At 34.5% G+C, this 14,600-nt stretch overlaps 1 protein-coding gene across 1 annotated transcript in view; it reads left to right on the forward strand.

Annotated features, from left to right (window-relative positions):
• LOC148940373 (serine/threonine-protein kinase 17B-like) overlaps nt 1-14,214 on the forward strand; it is a 67,525-nt gene extending 53,311 nt beyond the window's left edge. Inside the window, exons 7-8 of the mRNA XM_089106477.1 lie at nt 4,543-4,722; nt 11,427-14,214. Coding sequence (XP_088962603.1) covers nt 4,543-4,722; nt 11,427-11,892 — 646 coding nt within the window. The 3' untranslated portion in view covers nt 11,893-14,214. The remainder of the gene's footprint in view (nt 1-4,542; nt 4,723-11,426) is intronic.
• Nucleotides 14,215-14,600: the final 386 nt, after the last annotated feature.

The following is a 14,600-nucleotide window of genomic DNA, read 5'->3' on the forward strand; positions in this document are numbered from 1 at the left end:
TTAATGAGGCGAAGAAATGTTATTATATCTGCTCATTATCTATTGGTCGCACTTTTGCTGCCTTAACTAAATACAAGCTTTTTGTCAAAGAAGTATTTATAAGCCATCCTATTAAGCGAAATAACTAAAATCGGTTTGTCCAATTGATCAACGTTCTTATTTCTTGTTTGATCTTAAGATAATTAGTAGTTTCAATTCTTTTCCATGGTGAGTTATTTCTCCTTTTCTAAAATCTTGTTTAATGCACTTTTCCAAAATTCATTGCCTTGCGGAAATCTGCCGCTAACTTGCAGAGGGTATCACTTCAAAGTAGCTGGGCGATACTAGTGAGTTATGGGACATGAATGTTTCAGGTCTTTCAAGCCAAATATTACTAGTCGTAATTCTATGTAGTCTTCAGTTAGGCGCTGTACTTGGTGGATTTTTTTTTTTTTTAAATTCCTGATCACAATTTGCTGTAAAAATTTTGGCACTTCATTTTTGCTGTGCAGTAGAATTACGGAAATGTGAGATCTGCTCATTAACTAAGGGTGTGTCAAAATAATACGTTTCGTATCTAAAAAATGGTTCAAATGTTAATTTTAAGGTTTTAAAATTTAAAATGTAAATGCAAAATATGTAAATTAAAAACAATCTACGTTTTTATGCTATCATAAAAATTAATATTTTAGCTGAAATTTATTAGCGCCGTTCTTGTTCCGTAAAAAAAATTAATAAACATTACTTCAACCCATGGATAAGGGTATAAAAATGCTATCCCCCGTGTTTTGGGTTTTATTTCAGGGTTTTGCGCCGACTATAAAAAGTAGTTTATAAACACTGCTGCAAAATTATGGAAACTAAAACAGAGAATTATGGAAAGCAGGCCGTACAGAACGCATTATAGTAAATACCTAACCCCTAACCACCCCTATATGCTAAATATTTAATTAAAATTTACATACATCGTAGTTTTTCTTACTCAAAATAAGCAAATCCTAAGCTATCCCAGAGAGGCAAACCGGTTTCTGTCAGATCTTACATAGTGTAATTCTTGAGTGTGTTTCATTTAACAGACAAGTACCGTTTTTTTTCAAACATATTTCGACTTTAGTAGGTTTCAACTTATTCTTTTGAAACCTGTGAATAATTTCAAAATTTAAGTAGCCGTAATACAAGTACAGGCGTGTCGGTTGAAGAAATTTGGGGGGAAAGAGGCAAAATGTATTTTTCTAGAAAGCCAAATTGGTCGCTTTTTTGTTGTTTCTAATGAAAATTCCAGAAAAGGGCCTTTTGAATGAAAATATCTCCCAAAAATATTTTTTTTCAGAATCTGGGGGGGGGGCAAAAAACCTGGAGGGACCACAATACCTTCCCCCTACCCAATAGGCACTACTACCAAAGTAACTATGCCATGTAAGTGCTTTTTATATTACACTTTTTAAATCTTAGGCCTTATTTTATTAGGAGAGAATTATATCATTTTACTTGTTGACCTCCGTAATTCCATTTTGTCATGCTTAGTGAGTGTAGTCTCAGAAATTATTTGCAGACAGTGCTGTGTTTATACTATTATTGGGTAAATCATGTGCCATAAACAGCGGTTTTTATTCTGAAAACGGTATAACTGTGTACTGCTCAGACGGAAAGTTTTGCGATTATCAGAATCAGAATCATTTATTAACATAATACTATGATTTCGCGTGTTTTGTGCTATAAACTCCAGTAATTAAAACTCAAGATTTTATTATTATGTTGTAAGAGCTTCAGTTTTGATTGTACTATAAGTGCAGGGTTACAAGTCGATTTCAAGTAAATGATTAAGGTTTTTGTATGAATTGCAGTTGTCTCTTAATGTAGATTTGTTTGGTTTGGAATTCCAGAAATATGACAAAAGGGACTCAGAACTTGTTTTCCATTCATCAAAAGTTCTTGTTACATTTTTAAATTCGCCATAAAAAGTTTTACCAGTATTCAGGGCTGGATTTAAAGTTTTGACGCTTCCAAGTCCAAGCGTTTTTGCTGCTTCGTTTTTGCGAGATTTTCGGGGAAGTCCCTGAAAATTGGGGGATAGTGGAACCACTGAAGAGAGCGCGACTGATGAGCCAAAAGTAACGAAAGAGAGAGGTAATACCGAAATCTCAGCTGTCATTCATGGGAGATATTTGACGGTTCATAAGTGAACACGGAATTCCTGTGTTCTTTTAAAATCACTTTTTTGTGAATAGGCAGCGTGATGGCAGAGTGCACCTGGCACTTTGACGATAAATCACATTTGTCCAGTTTTCGTTAAGAAAAAATTAGTCATTGATGATTTATTGCATCCCCCTGGCATTGTGTGCCCCTAGGCCTGGGCCTATTGGTAAATCCAGGCCTGTCAGTATTATCTTGACGTTTCTGGTTATATTCAGGCATGGATTAAAGCAATGAATAATAACAAAATTTATAATTTTTATGGTTATATGTTTTCTTAAAAAAAAATCAAAAACATTGAAGGTGCTGCAACTTAATAAACAGTCAAACAAATAAAAAAAGTTTAAATAAAAATAAAAAAAATAATAAACATTTTAAGTCAAACATAGTCTCTCTTCTTATACATCGCTATATGAGCACCATTTTTTTTTAAATTAAGCACCTTATCCAAGAAACATTTTATCTATTTTTAAAAATAAATTTTAAAATATTTGACTGTTCTTATTAAACTTTGCTATACAACTACAATATCTTGTAGTTAATAACTGTACTAAGTAATATGTCTTGACAAAAGGAAACAATTTGTGTTTTCCTGCCTAAAGGATTTTAGGTTTTCCTTTCGTAAAAAGGTGAAAAAGAAAGCTGGTTAGGGCACGTCTAAAAAATATGAAGCTAAAAATCTTGTGGTATTTTATAGAAAGGCGTGTGGAATCAGTTTTGGCTAGGGTTTCATCAGCTTTTCCTTTGGTTTTGTAAGTATTAAGCCTAGTTCTGATAAAAGGGTGTAAATGCTCTCGAGCAGTAGCTTCACTATGCTAAATTTGGTGTCGCATTATATTTTTCAGTTTTAAAAAATGAGCTAAGGGGGCAAGAATTATCTTGAAGTTTTTAATTTAAGATACAAAAATGTAGTTTTCATAAGGTTAATAGGGGGAGGGGTAGAATTGATTTTTTATTCTTTCCATGAAAGTAGAGGGTGATGTAAACTCTAGGGACGATTATCCCTACTACCCCCACCATTGGCATCCCTTGACCGGGCCAGACGAGGAGCAGGACATTCTCGAATGGAGTAGAACTTCGGTTGTATCAGTTACTCTTCCTAATCGCTTTTCTAAAAAGAGTTGTTTGATTGCCAAAAACATTATATTTTTTGTCAGTGCATAAGCAGGAAGTCTGTATTCATTTAACACAATTTTGCCGGCTGGAAAATCAAATTTCTCGAAATCTAATGCAATCTCATTGCTAACCCACATGAACACAAACAAAATTTTGTTGGCTGGAGAAACGTAACCTAACTAATTTATTAATTCTGATCCGAAACTGGAGCGAACTGAATATTCATTGAATTCAAATATTCGAAGCTGAAGTGAATCGAAATCTTTTCATAGAAAAGACTCATTTGGATACTGGGGACTATGATTTGTTGCAAGGCCCTCTCCCTCGAGTAACCTTTGGTTCCCACTGGTGCGATTTTTTTTCAACGCAAAACGGCTCACTGATAGCGGATGCGGGAAAATCGCAAAAATGTTCACACACAAACCGTTCACTACAGCAGTTGAAGCGCAAAGATACTATGATATATTCAAAAAAGCCTATGCATAGGAATAGGCTAAATCAAATTCTACAAGCCAAGAAAAATATTCAAAGGGCTAACCTGTTATAGCCTAGGCTAACTATGCCTAATGAAATTTATAAATCATATCTCCTTGGCTCATATCATTGTAAAAATCCCCCCAGGACTCGCCTATTAAAATCTTGTATTGAAAAGACAGAATCCTCATGTTCTTTGTCAAATATTTATGGAGAACTTCTTATAAACATGTTTAGTTTCTCAGTTACTTGTAATTTATAGTTCTACAAAGCTTTCAATTTAAAATAACGGATACGATTTTCAACGGCTCAGTAGAAATATTTCAACGCAGCCGTTGAACCGTTGTGACGCAGAAACTTAAAGCAAAAATTGGAAAAAATTTTACGGATCACGCAAAAACGGCCGTTTTTGCGTGAAATAGCATCAGTGGGAACCCAGGGTAACTGATCCTTGGGATGAATTCTGGATCTGATCCTGGGAAGCCAAGAAACGGAAACGGTGTTGATATTCGTTTATTTAACCGCAAAAAAAATGGTAACTTGCTAAACGCACTAAGGAAATAGGGCAAGAAGAGTTTTTCTGATCTGTTTGAACCTCGATTACCCATTACAGTCATGGTAGCTTTATAGCCTACCACTGCAAGTTAATAGAGTTGACAGGTAGTTGTGTGTCGTGAGTTGTTAGTAGTGTAATTATGACTTGACTAATCACTTCAATCTACCTATTTAATTTTAGGTCTGTTAATTCATTTAATTTATTTTAATTGATTTTTATTTTAGGTCTGTTGGTGTTCTTGCATACGTACTTTTAACTGGTTACTCGCCGTTTGGTAGTGATAATATACAAGAAACGTTTTGCAATATTGGCCAAGGGAAGCTGGATTTTCCTGATGATATTTTCGATGGAATTTCCCATCATGCAATTGATTTTATTCAAAAAACTGTAAATATAGATCCAAGGTAATTGCTTTGTATTTCTTCACTCTTTTTATATCAAGAAATTTATTCCTCGGTAAGTGTTTAGGGAGTTTCTGTCATCTCTTCATATACAAGATGATATATAGTTCAACTAATAAATATTTTTTTCTGTAAAACTAAGTATTCTTGATGAAGCTCTCTCATTAGCTTGCTTTAGTAAACTATCTAGAATATCAATAAAAGATGGCTCTTCGTTTCAGCTTGCTGACACGGAGGAGTCTGGTTAATGCCAGATTTCAAGTTGTTAAAGTTTGTTATACCCAAATTATACAATTTTAGAGTATATCATAGGCTATAGAACTGAAGGGCATGTAACTCTTTTTCACATTCTTTTTTTGGCTTTGCCTCATGAGCTAGATTAAATATTGAAGAAAATATTGTTTCAGAAATTGTTATTTACCCTACTTTACAAGATAGGGGAAAAACTTATCAGCTGGAATCTTTCCCTTTTTGTATTGTCTTACCAATTTTTTTAAATTTTCTATGAGAGGTCCTTTAGATAGTTTCCTTTTAGAGGTCCTTTAGATAATAACGTGGATTAAGAGGAGGGAGGGTTTGCAGAATTGTATTGGATTTTTTAAACCCATGTTTCAAATTTCATACGAGAGGTCCTTTAGATAGTTTCCCATGCGAGGTCCTTTAGATAATAGCGTGGGTTAAGGGGAGGGAAGTTTTTGGGGAAGAGTATTGAATTTTTTAAGCTCAATTTTTCAAATTTCCTGCGAGAGGTCCCTTAGATAGTTTCCTTTGAGAGGTCCTTTAGATAATAACGTGGATTAAAAGGAGGGAGGGTTTGTAGAGTTGTATTAGATTTTTTAAACCCAATGTTTCAAGTTTCCTACGAAAGGTCCTTTAGATAGTTTCCCATGAGAGGTCCTTTAGATAATAACGTGGGTTAAGGGGAGGGAGGTTCTGGGGGGAGGTGTATCGGATTTTATAAGCCCAATTGTTCAAAGTTTCTTTGAGAGGTCCTTTAGATAATAACGTGGATTAAGAGGAGGGAGGGTTTGGAGAGTTGTGTTGGATTTTTTAAACCCAATTTTTCAAATTTCCTATGGGAAGTTGTTCAGATAATAACGCAACCTGGGGGATTTAGTCCCTTGACCTGAAGAACGGATCTAGGGGGAGAAGAGGTGTGTTTGTCTCCTCCTAAGTATATTATCTTTTCTTGCATGAGATTTTTTATGTAGGATCTGTCAAGCTGTGATTCCCTTCGCACCCAAAGTCTTGTCTTATGCCTTTTGTTATAGATAAGTTAGTCTAAGACATAGCACGTAGTTTTTTATTCAAAAAATAGCTGCTTGTGTACAAAATCTGAAGCCTGCCCTACCCCCTCCCCCCTTCTCAAGTTTTCTATAAAGGCTCTATTTTTTGTTTTTCATCAAGCAAAGTCTTGTCATGTTCTCCATAGACTCTTGTCATTACTAGTCTACCTTAACATATATGGTGATTTTTTTAATTTGTTAAAGGGTCGAGTTCAGTACAGGGTTGCCAACTTGTACACTTTTCGTGTGAATGCACTCTTTTACCTCAGAGGGGATGCGGAAGAGTGAAAATAACTCTTCTTTGTCGTAGTTTTCATTCTCTTTAGACGTCACTAGTTGGCCTATTCGTCATAAGAGCATTTAACCCAAGGACCAGGGTTGCCAACTCGCACTTTTTTCGCGTGAAATGCACCCTTTTTTACCTTTGAGGGGCCGCATAAGAGGGGATGCTCAAATTTTTGACTTGCACTCTTTTTGAGCCAAAATCACTCTTTTTTGGCCATGATTTGCACTCTTTTTAGACGTCGACAGTTGGCAACCCTTGTTCAGTACCCTTATTCAGATGCATTCTAATTTTGAAGAATCCATGTTCAACACGCGTGGAACTCGTAGATGAAAACGTTTTAGAGTTTCGCTGGGTTGAACAGGGAGCGCCTGGATACGATCCTTGTCCAACTAAAAAATGGCGAGTTTTGTAGTTTATATTTTGTCAAGTGGTTAGCACGCTAGACTTGAAATTCTTTGTCCATGAGGACAAAGGGGGTTTGAGTCCTGGTGTTTCTGGTTATTTGATTTGGAATGGGAGTCAGTGGCGTGACTCTGTAACCTCAACCAGGGTCAATTCAGCTCTAAATGGGTTCCTTGAGAATCTAGGGAAGGTAAACCGGAAGGGTATGTGAAAAAGCCCAAGATGGCTGGTCCCCAACCCCCCTTTGTACTTCCTGGGTGAAGGGCTAGGACGCGGAGATCAGTATGACCGGTATGGGTTTTAAAGTCCACTGCCACATTCTTCGTTCTTCAGAAGCATCAATAATAAATGACATCTATTCCGGTCAAAGTTCATCATTTCAGTATACTTCAGTATATTTCATTTAAATAATTTGCACTCCTTTAAAATATGATGAAGTGGAGTAATTAAAATTTATTCACCCTTTTATCTATTTCTTATATCGAGGCTGTGAAAGTCACCAATTTAGGAAAGGGGGGCTTAGTCACCCGTAATATACAATTCGGGGCGGCAAAGGCTCGAACTTGCCCGAGAGAAAGAGAAATAAATAGACTAGAACAAGTGCAAAAAAAAAAAATTGATTTTGTCCTCCGCTCGGTTGTGTCACTGCTGGTGGAGTTTCGGCTTTTTCACGTTTTTTATCATGACAAAATATATTCACTGAAATATTTGGAATCACAACTTCCGAAAATCAAATATATATATGTTATATATATATATATATATATATATATATATATATATATATATATATATACATACATATATATATATATATATATATATATATATATATATATATATATATATATATATATAAAATATATATATATTTGATTTTCGGAAGTTGTAATTCCAAATATTTCCGTGAATAAGAAAAGAGAATGTTTTACATCTTGGAAAAAAAACACAAAATTTTGATTACTTTAAATGCCAAATAAGATCGTAAAAAAGAGATTAGGCCAATCCTTATTTGAGGCAGAAGGTTATAATATTTGGTTTATTAATTCAAAATTTTATCATTACAAATGTCTATTAATTCAAATATTTTTATTGGGCTGATCTAATTCTTTTGCTAATCATTACTGTTTATTCTCAGAATGTATACATACTTTTTATTTACAATGCCTAGTTTTTTTTCGATAAAAATGTCCTGGGAAGATATTTGGAACACTTATCGTCAGTAAATTACATTATCGTTTTATCTTTTATTGAACTTTCTAAAAAAAATTCAAATTTGAAATTGAAATTATAAAAATTATGTCTGAAATTTGGTTAGGACGAGAGTTAAGCTAAGTTCTAACAGGTGTCAAATTTTGCACCCGGGTATGACTTCCAACTTCTGATGAAGATGTCATAAAAATATCTTATGAAATTTTGCACACGGGTATGACTTCCAACTTCTGATGAAAATGTCATAAAAATATCTTATGAAATTTTGCACCCGGTTATGACGTCCATCTTCTGTAGAAAATGTCATCAAAATTTCTGATGAAATTTTGCACCCGGGCATGACGTCCACCTTCTGATGAAAATGTCCTCATCTGAATCAATATTCGTTTCTGTTCTGAATCAGAATAGGAAAATTCGTATTTCTGACTCGAAAAACTGTTTTTATAATAAATAGATGCTTCCAGTTTATGCTGGATAAAGATATACTATTTATATTCTTTTTATATGTGTCTCTAAAATACCTATCTTTTATTAGGAACATACAAATATTAAAATATACATAAAGATTTTTTTTTATTTCTATGGTGAATGTCAGTATATATAATTCATTAAGTTAATATATAATTCTTAATGAATATATAATTCATTAAATTACTCACCAAAAGTTACTAATCTGAGGAAATTTGCCTAATTTCCGAAAATAGGGCAAAACATCCCCCAAAAACGAGATTAATCTCGGAGAAAATTACACCGTCAAATTCAGTATATTAATGATAGTATTTCATAGGTTTCAATCCACTTTTTACAAAAACGTGAAATTCTGTTGTTTTTTTTTTTCGAGAAATATGATCACGGGTGCCTTTTTTTTAAATGGGGGTAAATCAACCATCTCAGAAAGTCGGGAGAGGGCTCATTCATAGAGAAATTGACAGTTATGGTGCCTGTTTAAGTAACAAAAGAGATTAGGCCACAACACAATGGAGCTTTCTGCTTTTTGAGACAAAAAATAACAATTTAGGGCCATAAAGCAATGAAGTAAAAACTCTGAGATAAGCAGCCAATTTTGGAATTGTGGAGAAACTATATATTTGAGCTTTCCGGTTTCAAAAGCCATACTACTCTGCGGTGGAGCAATTTTTACTAAGATGCGCCTAGTTTATACAAAATAAAAGCTTAATATGGAAAATTGTTTCAAAGTTTCATTAATCTGAGTTGATTCACTTTAATCTTTAAAAAAATTAATTTTAAACCTTTAAATTAATTAATAAAATAATAAAATCTTTATTTAAAAATTTTTTTAATGAATATTAATTAAGTGTTTAAAAAAAAATACTAAAATTTTTATTTCAGTATTTAATCTTTATTTTATTTAATTTGAATAAATTAATAAAATCTTAAAAAAAAATATAACTGCGCATCAATTATTATGGTGTAACCCAAGTGAATCTTTGTATGGGTCGGGCGGAGGGTGTCTGAAGCCTCAAAGTTTGGATTATCCTGCCCAAATGAGCCTTCAGAATAATATAGAAAGAGGTTTGGAGGAGGGGGGGTACTTAATTTCTAATTTCCTTTCATTCTGAAGAATGTTTTCGACAAAGCTTCTAGGTAGTAGGTACTGCGGGGTGATAGGCCCCTCTTACTAGAGAATTATTTCAAATATGGACAGAAACTTTACATTCATATGTTTACCTCTATAAAAGTGGGAGTATATGGGCGTCACCAGGAGCTTTTCCAGGGGAAGGGGGCAAATACTACTTGGGGATATTTATAATTTTCCCACTTTCACACATTTTTTAATTGCCTTTTGGTTTCCTAGTCTAGCATTGTCACCTCCCCGTGCTGGGGTCCCTACAAAAAGGTTTGCTCGAATAAATCCCTTTGACCGTGAAAATTATGACTCGAAAATTCATTCTTGATATTTCAGACCTAGACCCAGCCCCGCTCCTGAGAAGTATTTGAAGAGGTGCACTTGCTTTGGATAATTATCATTCTTGATCCATTGTTTACCCGAATACTAAACTTTAGTGTAAAGAAATGGAGCTTGAAGGAGGGAGTGTTAGCCTCCTTCACATTTAGGAGAGCTTTGGATCTAACAGTTCTTAGTATCCCACTTTAACTAAAGAGCCACCTTGTCAGTAGAAATCGTAACTCTACAGAACCAAGTTTCGCGAAGTTACAACAAATGTACCAACAAAATCTATTATTTAGGCTGATTCTAAATAGGTAGCGGCGCTTAATTTAAATGTTTCCAGATTCAAAGCTTTTAGCAAATGGAAATTTGGATAGTTTTTCAAAAAAGGGGGCTAAGCTCCCCCAAAGGTCAGTGCAATATTGATGAAAGAGACACAATGAGATACAACGTGCATAAGAACCTTAAGGCCACTCTTTACAAAATATGAAATTTCTTATTTTTCCAGAGAAGGGATCATGCATGCATGTTTTTTTCCCAGGGGTGACTTTATTGACTCAATAGTCGTAGTTTATTGCAAGAGGGTTCATTTGGATTAAAATTCAAAGATTGTGCTGATTTTAAGTATTTAAAGAGATCACGCCACAGGAAAGTGCCAAATTTTGGTATTTTGCAAATTTTGGAAACTGACAAAAATCTTGGATACGATTAGGGCTTTGATTGTTTTTTTGCTTGACAGATTCGTATAAATGATTGAAGAGTCCCTAAAGTGAACTGCGAAATGAAACAGCTTAAAACATAATCAAATATGATAAGAAATAATTTTAAGAGCTATTGAAAGTAAGTTAAATAAATACAGTTAAAACAATGTTTGCATGTTTAGAGTTGTTTAACGTTCAAATGGAAAAACGTCTATTCTATGAAACGTCTAGTCTATGAAAAAATGCGTCTTTAAACGTGTCGTAGCAGGAAAGGATCACCATTGTCGAAATTCGCCGGTAAACCGGTCAATCGTTACTTACTGAGCTTCTGAAGTGCAGGAAATGGACATACCTTGGTCATATCCTTCAGATGCCAGAGGGCCGACTACTTAACACCGTATATGAGTTGCACCCCAAGGGAGGTCGATGAAAACATGCTCTACGACGGCAGCACGTCAGGGACGCAGAGAAGTGAGGAGCTGTCTCTTCCACCGCTGTGGAAGGGCGTCACGGCTGCAGCTCAGGTCCAAGATGTCTGGTGAGGATTTTGTGCACGTCCCGTAAGCAGTTCCTGGCTCTGGAGGATCTGTGGTTAGGTAATCAGTGCCCAGAAAAAAGTTATAGGACTTGATAAAAATTTTTAATTAAAATCTGCATTATATTCACATAAAAATTAGAATAGTATTATAAAGCCGTATCTTATGAAGTAGTAGTTCCATATGGAGGGCTTCAGCTTTGAATATCTTGTATCGAAAGCACAAAAACAGTTTGTAGTTTTTTTTTTCATACTGGTATGAATAATTTTTTTATATGCTTTCTTATTTACATAATAATTGTTTTATGTACAGAATATTTTTGCAATGTACAATTACTTGTTAAAGAAAGGCTGAGTTTTTCTTTTCTCTTTCCAGGGAAAGATTAAGCGCATTTAGTTGTTTAGAGCATAGTTGGCTATCAGGAAAAATTCAGCGGCCGCTACCTGAAGTGCCTCAGCAAGTGCCTCAAGTGGCAATTTGTGATGTTGAACACGCCCCTGCCGTAAGTGCCACACATAAACTTGATGAAAATGACACACAAACTGAGCCGATAATTGAATCAGTATTTAGTGATGATGGCGTTGATAGTGGTATTGAAACATTGAGCAATGATTCAGGAAATTTACCCGGGTCTACTCGTTGTGATTTGAATTTAGGCATTCCAGAAAGTGCAAGCGCAACCGGTGAGTCTTTTCAGCGGATGACCACGGGACATGTGACCAAGTTAGTCGAAAAGTTTGAAAGTGCTGGACATGCGTCACGTCGCTCAAACGTAGAGCTTGGGAAGGAAAACTTAGTTTCGCCTCCTCCCCCGGCTAAGAGAAGGGAAGTCAAGTTTTGACCCTTCGAAAGCTTAAGGTATATAGTGTAAAAGTAATCGTCCAAATTTCATTTAGAATTTATATAAAATTATATAATCATAAATTTATATATGGGATAATAAAGGCTAAGCGCCATCCTTTTACTGAAAGAAAGATCAAAAGGAAAAAAGTTGGCTTGGATTACGTTCTATAACCTCATTTTGACAATTCCTCTTGTCATTGAAGGTAAATTAAGAAATTTTCTGAAATGTAATAAAATCATGAAGTACACAATCGAACTTTCAGCTACTCAGCTTTTCTTTTTGGGTCTGTAGGGGAGGGGTTCAGAAAAAAGGTTGTGCCAGGAGAAGAGGGGGTTGAAATCGTCGTGCTATTAGTACAATTAAGACGGATGTTTAGATTTGTTCTCCCGGGCCTTCTATAGAAAGAAAAACGGACCACATAAATTCATAAAAGATATTTGCTCCTTCCTTCTCTCCGGCTCCTCCATTCTCTTCGGCTCCTCCCTTCCCTTCGGCTCCTCCCTTACCTTTGGCTCCTCCCTTCCCTTTGAATTTGACCCCGAATTCAATGTGCTTATTGCAATTAATTTTTGAAATTTTTGTCTTCAGTGAAGAATTGCAATTATTGAATCGCTTTCAATAGCTCTTATTGAAACCTATTAAATTAATTATATACTTATTGTACGTCAGAGTTCAATAAGCGGCCATTTGCTCTTTTGTAGATAGAAAATGTTTGGTATATTTATCAATCAGAATAAATTAATCTCTTAGAACCTTTTTTTAAAGGTCCTACCGAGCTGCAAGATTTTAAAACTTTTTTTCATTTCAGCTATAGTTTTTGATACAATAGGGACAACATAGGCGTATAGTGAGGTAAAGTTAGTCCACTAGACTTCGACCATTTATTCCAATTTGCGAATTACTCGCGTAAAATTAATTTAGCTGTCCAAACAGCGTTCAATGGGGCATAATAATTACGCTTTTTCAATGAATAATTGCAATTATTATAATAAGCATATAAAAATAATTATAACAATTATAATGAATATTGAACGTGTTGACAAATGTTTGGTATAGCTGGTTTGAATGCACTGATTCGAAATTTCTCTCAGGGCAGATGGCAGCCTTAAGACAAAAGGAAGATATATTCATTTTTTTCTGAATAAAATTTTGTATCAATCATCCAAGTAAAACTAAGAACCCCTCCCATATTTTTGCCAGAGAGATAATTGAAACTAGAGTGTGTTCCAAAGAACAATTATCAATAACAGTTATTAATTGATTGGTCATTACCTTACGTTTGAATAGCAAATAAAGACAAAGCTCCTAAAACGCATATCTATCCTATTTTACGAGCAGATTTCCCCTCCCTGCCCCCATAATATTTTTCATGAATTGTCTGCTGACTGAAATTAGGGATCCCCTGAAGGTTGAAAGCCTTGAGCACAAGTAGGAAGTGTTTCAAAATGCAATTTGTTTGTCGAAAGATCAGTTGGTTTTGAGCCGTTTGATAGCTGTGAAGTGAGTCGCGGATTATCGATTACCTCGCATTCAATTCTACGTGTTGCAGCAGAAAAAATACAATAATAATTTTTATACAAGGGGACTGAGCTTTTTAGGTGATTATTGTTCATTTAGTAAGATTTTTTATGGTAAAATGATTTTTCATTTTAGGATGTGAAAAAAATAATCTATATAGGCCACGACTTTGGGAAAATTCGATAATGTCCTTAAATAATTTTGGAAAAACAGTTTCCATATTAATGGCGTCACAGATATTTAGACGTCCAATACCCTTATAATTTTACTTTCTACAGCGAATACTTAAATGAAATTAAAGTTGATATGCGACAGAGAAAGTCTTTCTTTCACCGAGTGAAGCTAACATTGTCGACCAATCAAGCCTTATAATGGTCCAAACATCTCATAATTTTGGATTCCTGGGAGTGAAAATAATAACAAGTAGTTAATTATTACTAATTTTATTTAAGATAGGGAAGACGTCTTCTACTTTACTCAATTAAAATGTGCAATCAATTCATGCTGATACCCAGTTTCGGCTGGGGGGTGGGGGGTCAGCAATAATGTAAATGTTTGTAGCTGGTTTTCTAAGTAATATAACAAATATTGTGCAGATTTTCATATCTACGTGAGGGTGAATTTAACAAAACTGTTTCCTTCCCAGGGCACAACTTTGAACCGATTTTACCTGCGTTGTCGCGGAGTTACTGACGGGTTAAATTGACTCTGTTTGATTACGTCTCAAAAATAATTAGCTGATGGTTAGTTTTGTCCGCTCTAAGGTTTATAAGAGAAGTTATTGACAATGCATAGTGCAATCCAGGGCTAGATTTGTATTGATTTTTGTTTTGTTGTTTTCTTTTATATATATATATATACATATATATATATATATATATATATATATATATATATATATAAAAGAAAACAACAAAACAAAAATATATATATATATATATATATATATATATATATATATATATATATATATATATATATATATATCATAAGCCAACTTGGTAACATTAGGGTAAGTCTAATTGTGTTCAGTTTAGTTGTGTTAAACTATGATTCCACTTTTTCGAAAGAAAAAGTAACCGGACTTGCGAGTTTTCATAGCAAAAACGGTCACATATGTTATTTTATGGTCTATTTATGTCACTGGCTCCTAAGCTGGGTTTAACCTCACAGCCATGGAGCTCTAT

The sequence above is a fragment of the Artemia sp. Qi Xiang Cuo genome, chromosome 20, assembly GCF_049724085.1.
Source record: "Artemia sp. Qi Xiang Cuo chromosome 20, ASM4972408v1, whole genome shotgun sequence".
Lineage (NCBI taxonomy): Eukaryota > Metazoa > Arthropoda > Branchiopoda > Anostraca > Artemiidae > Artemia > Artemia sp. Qi Xiang Cuo.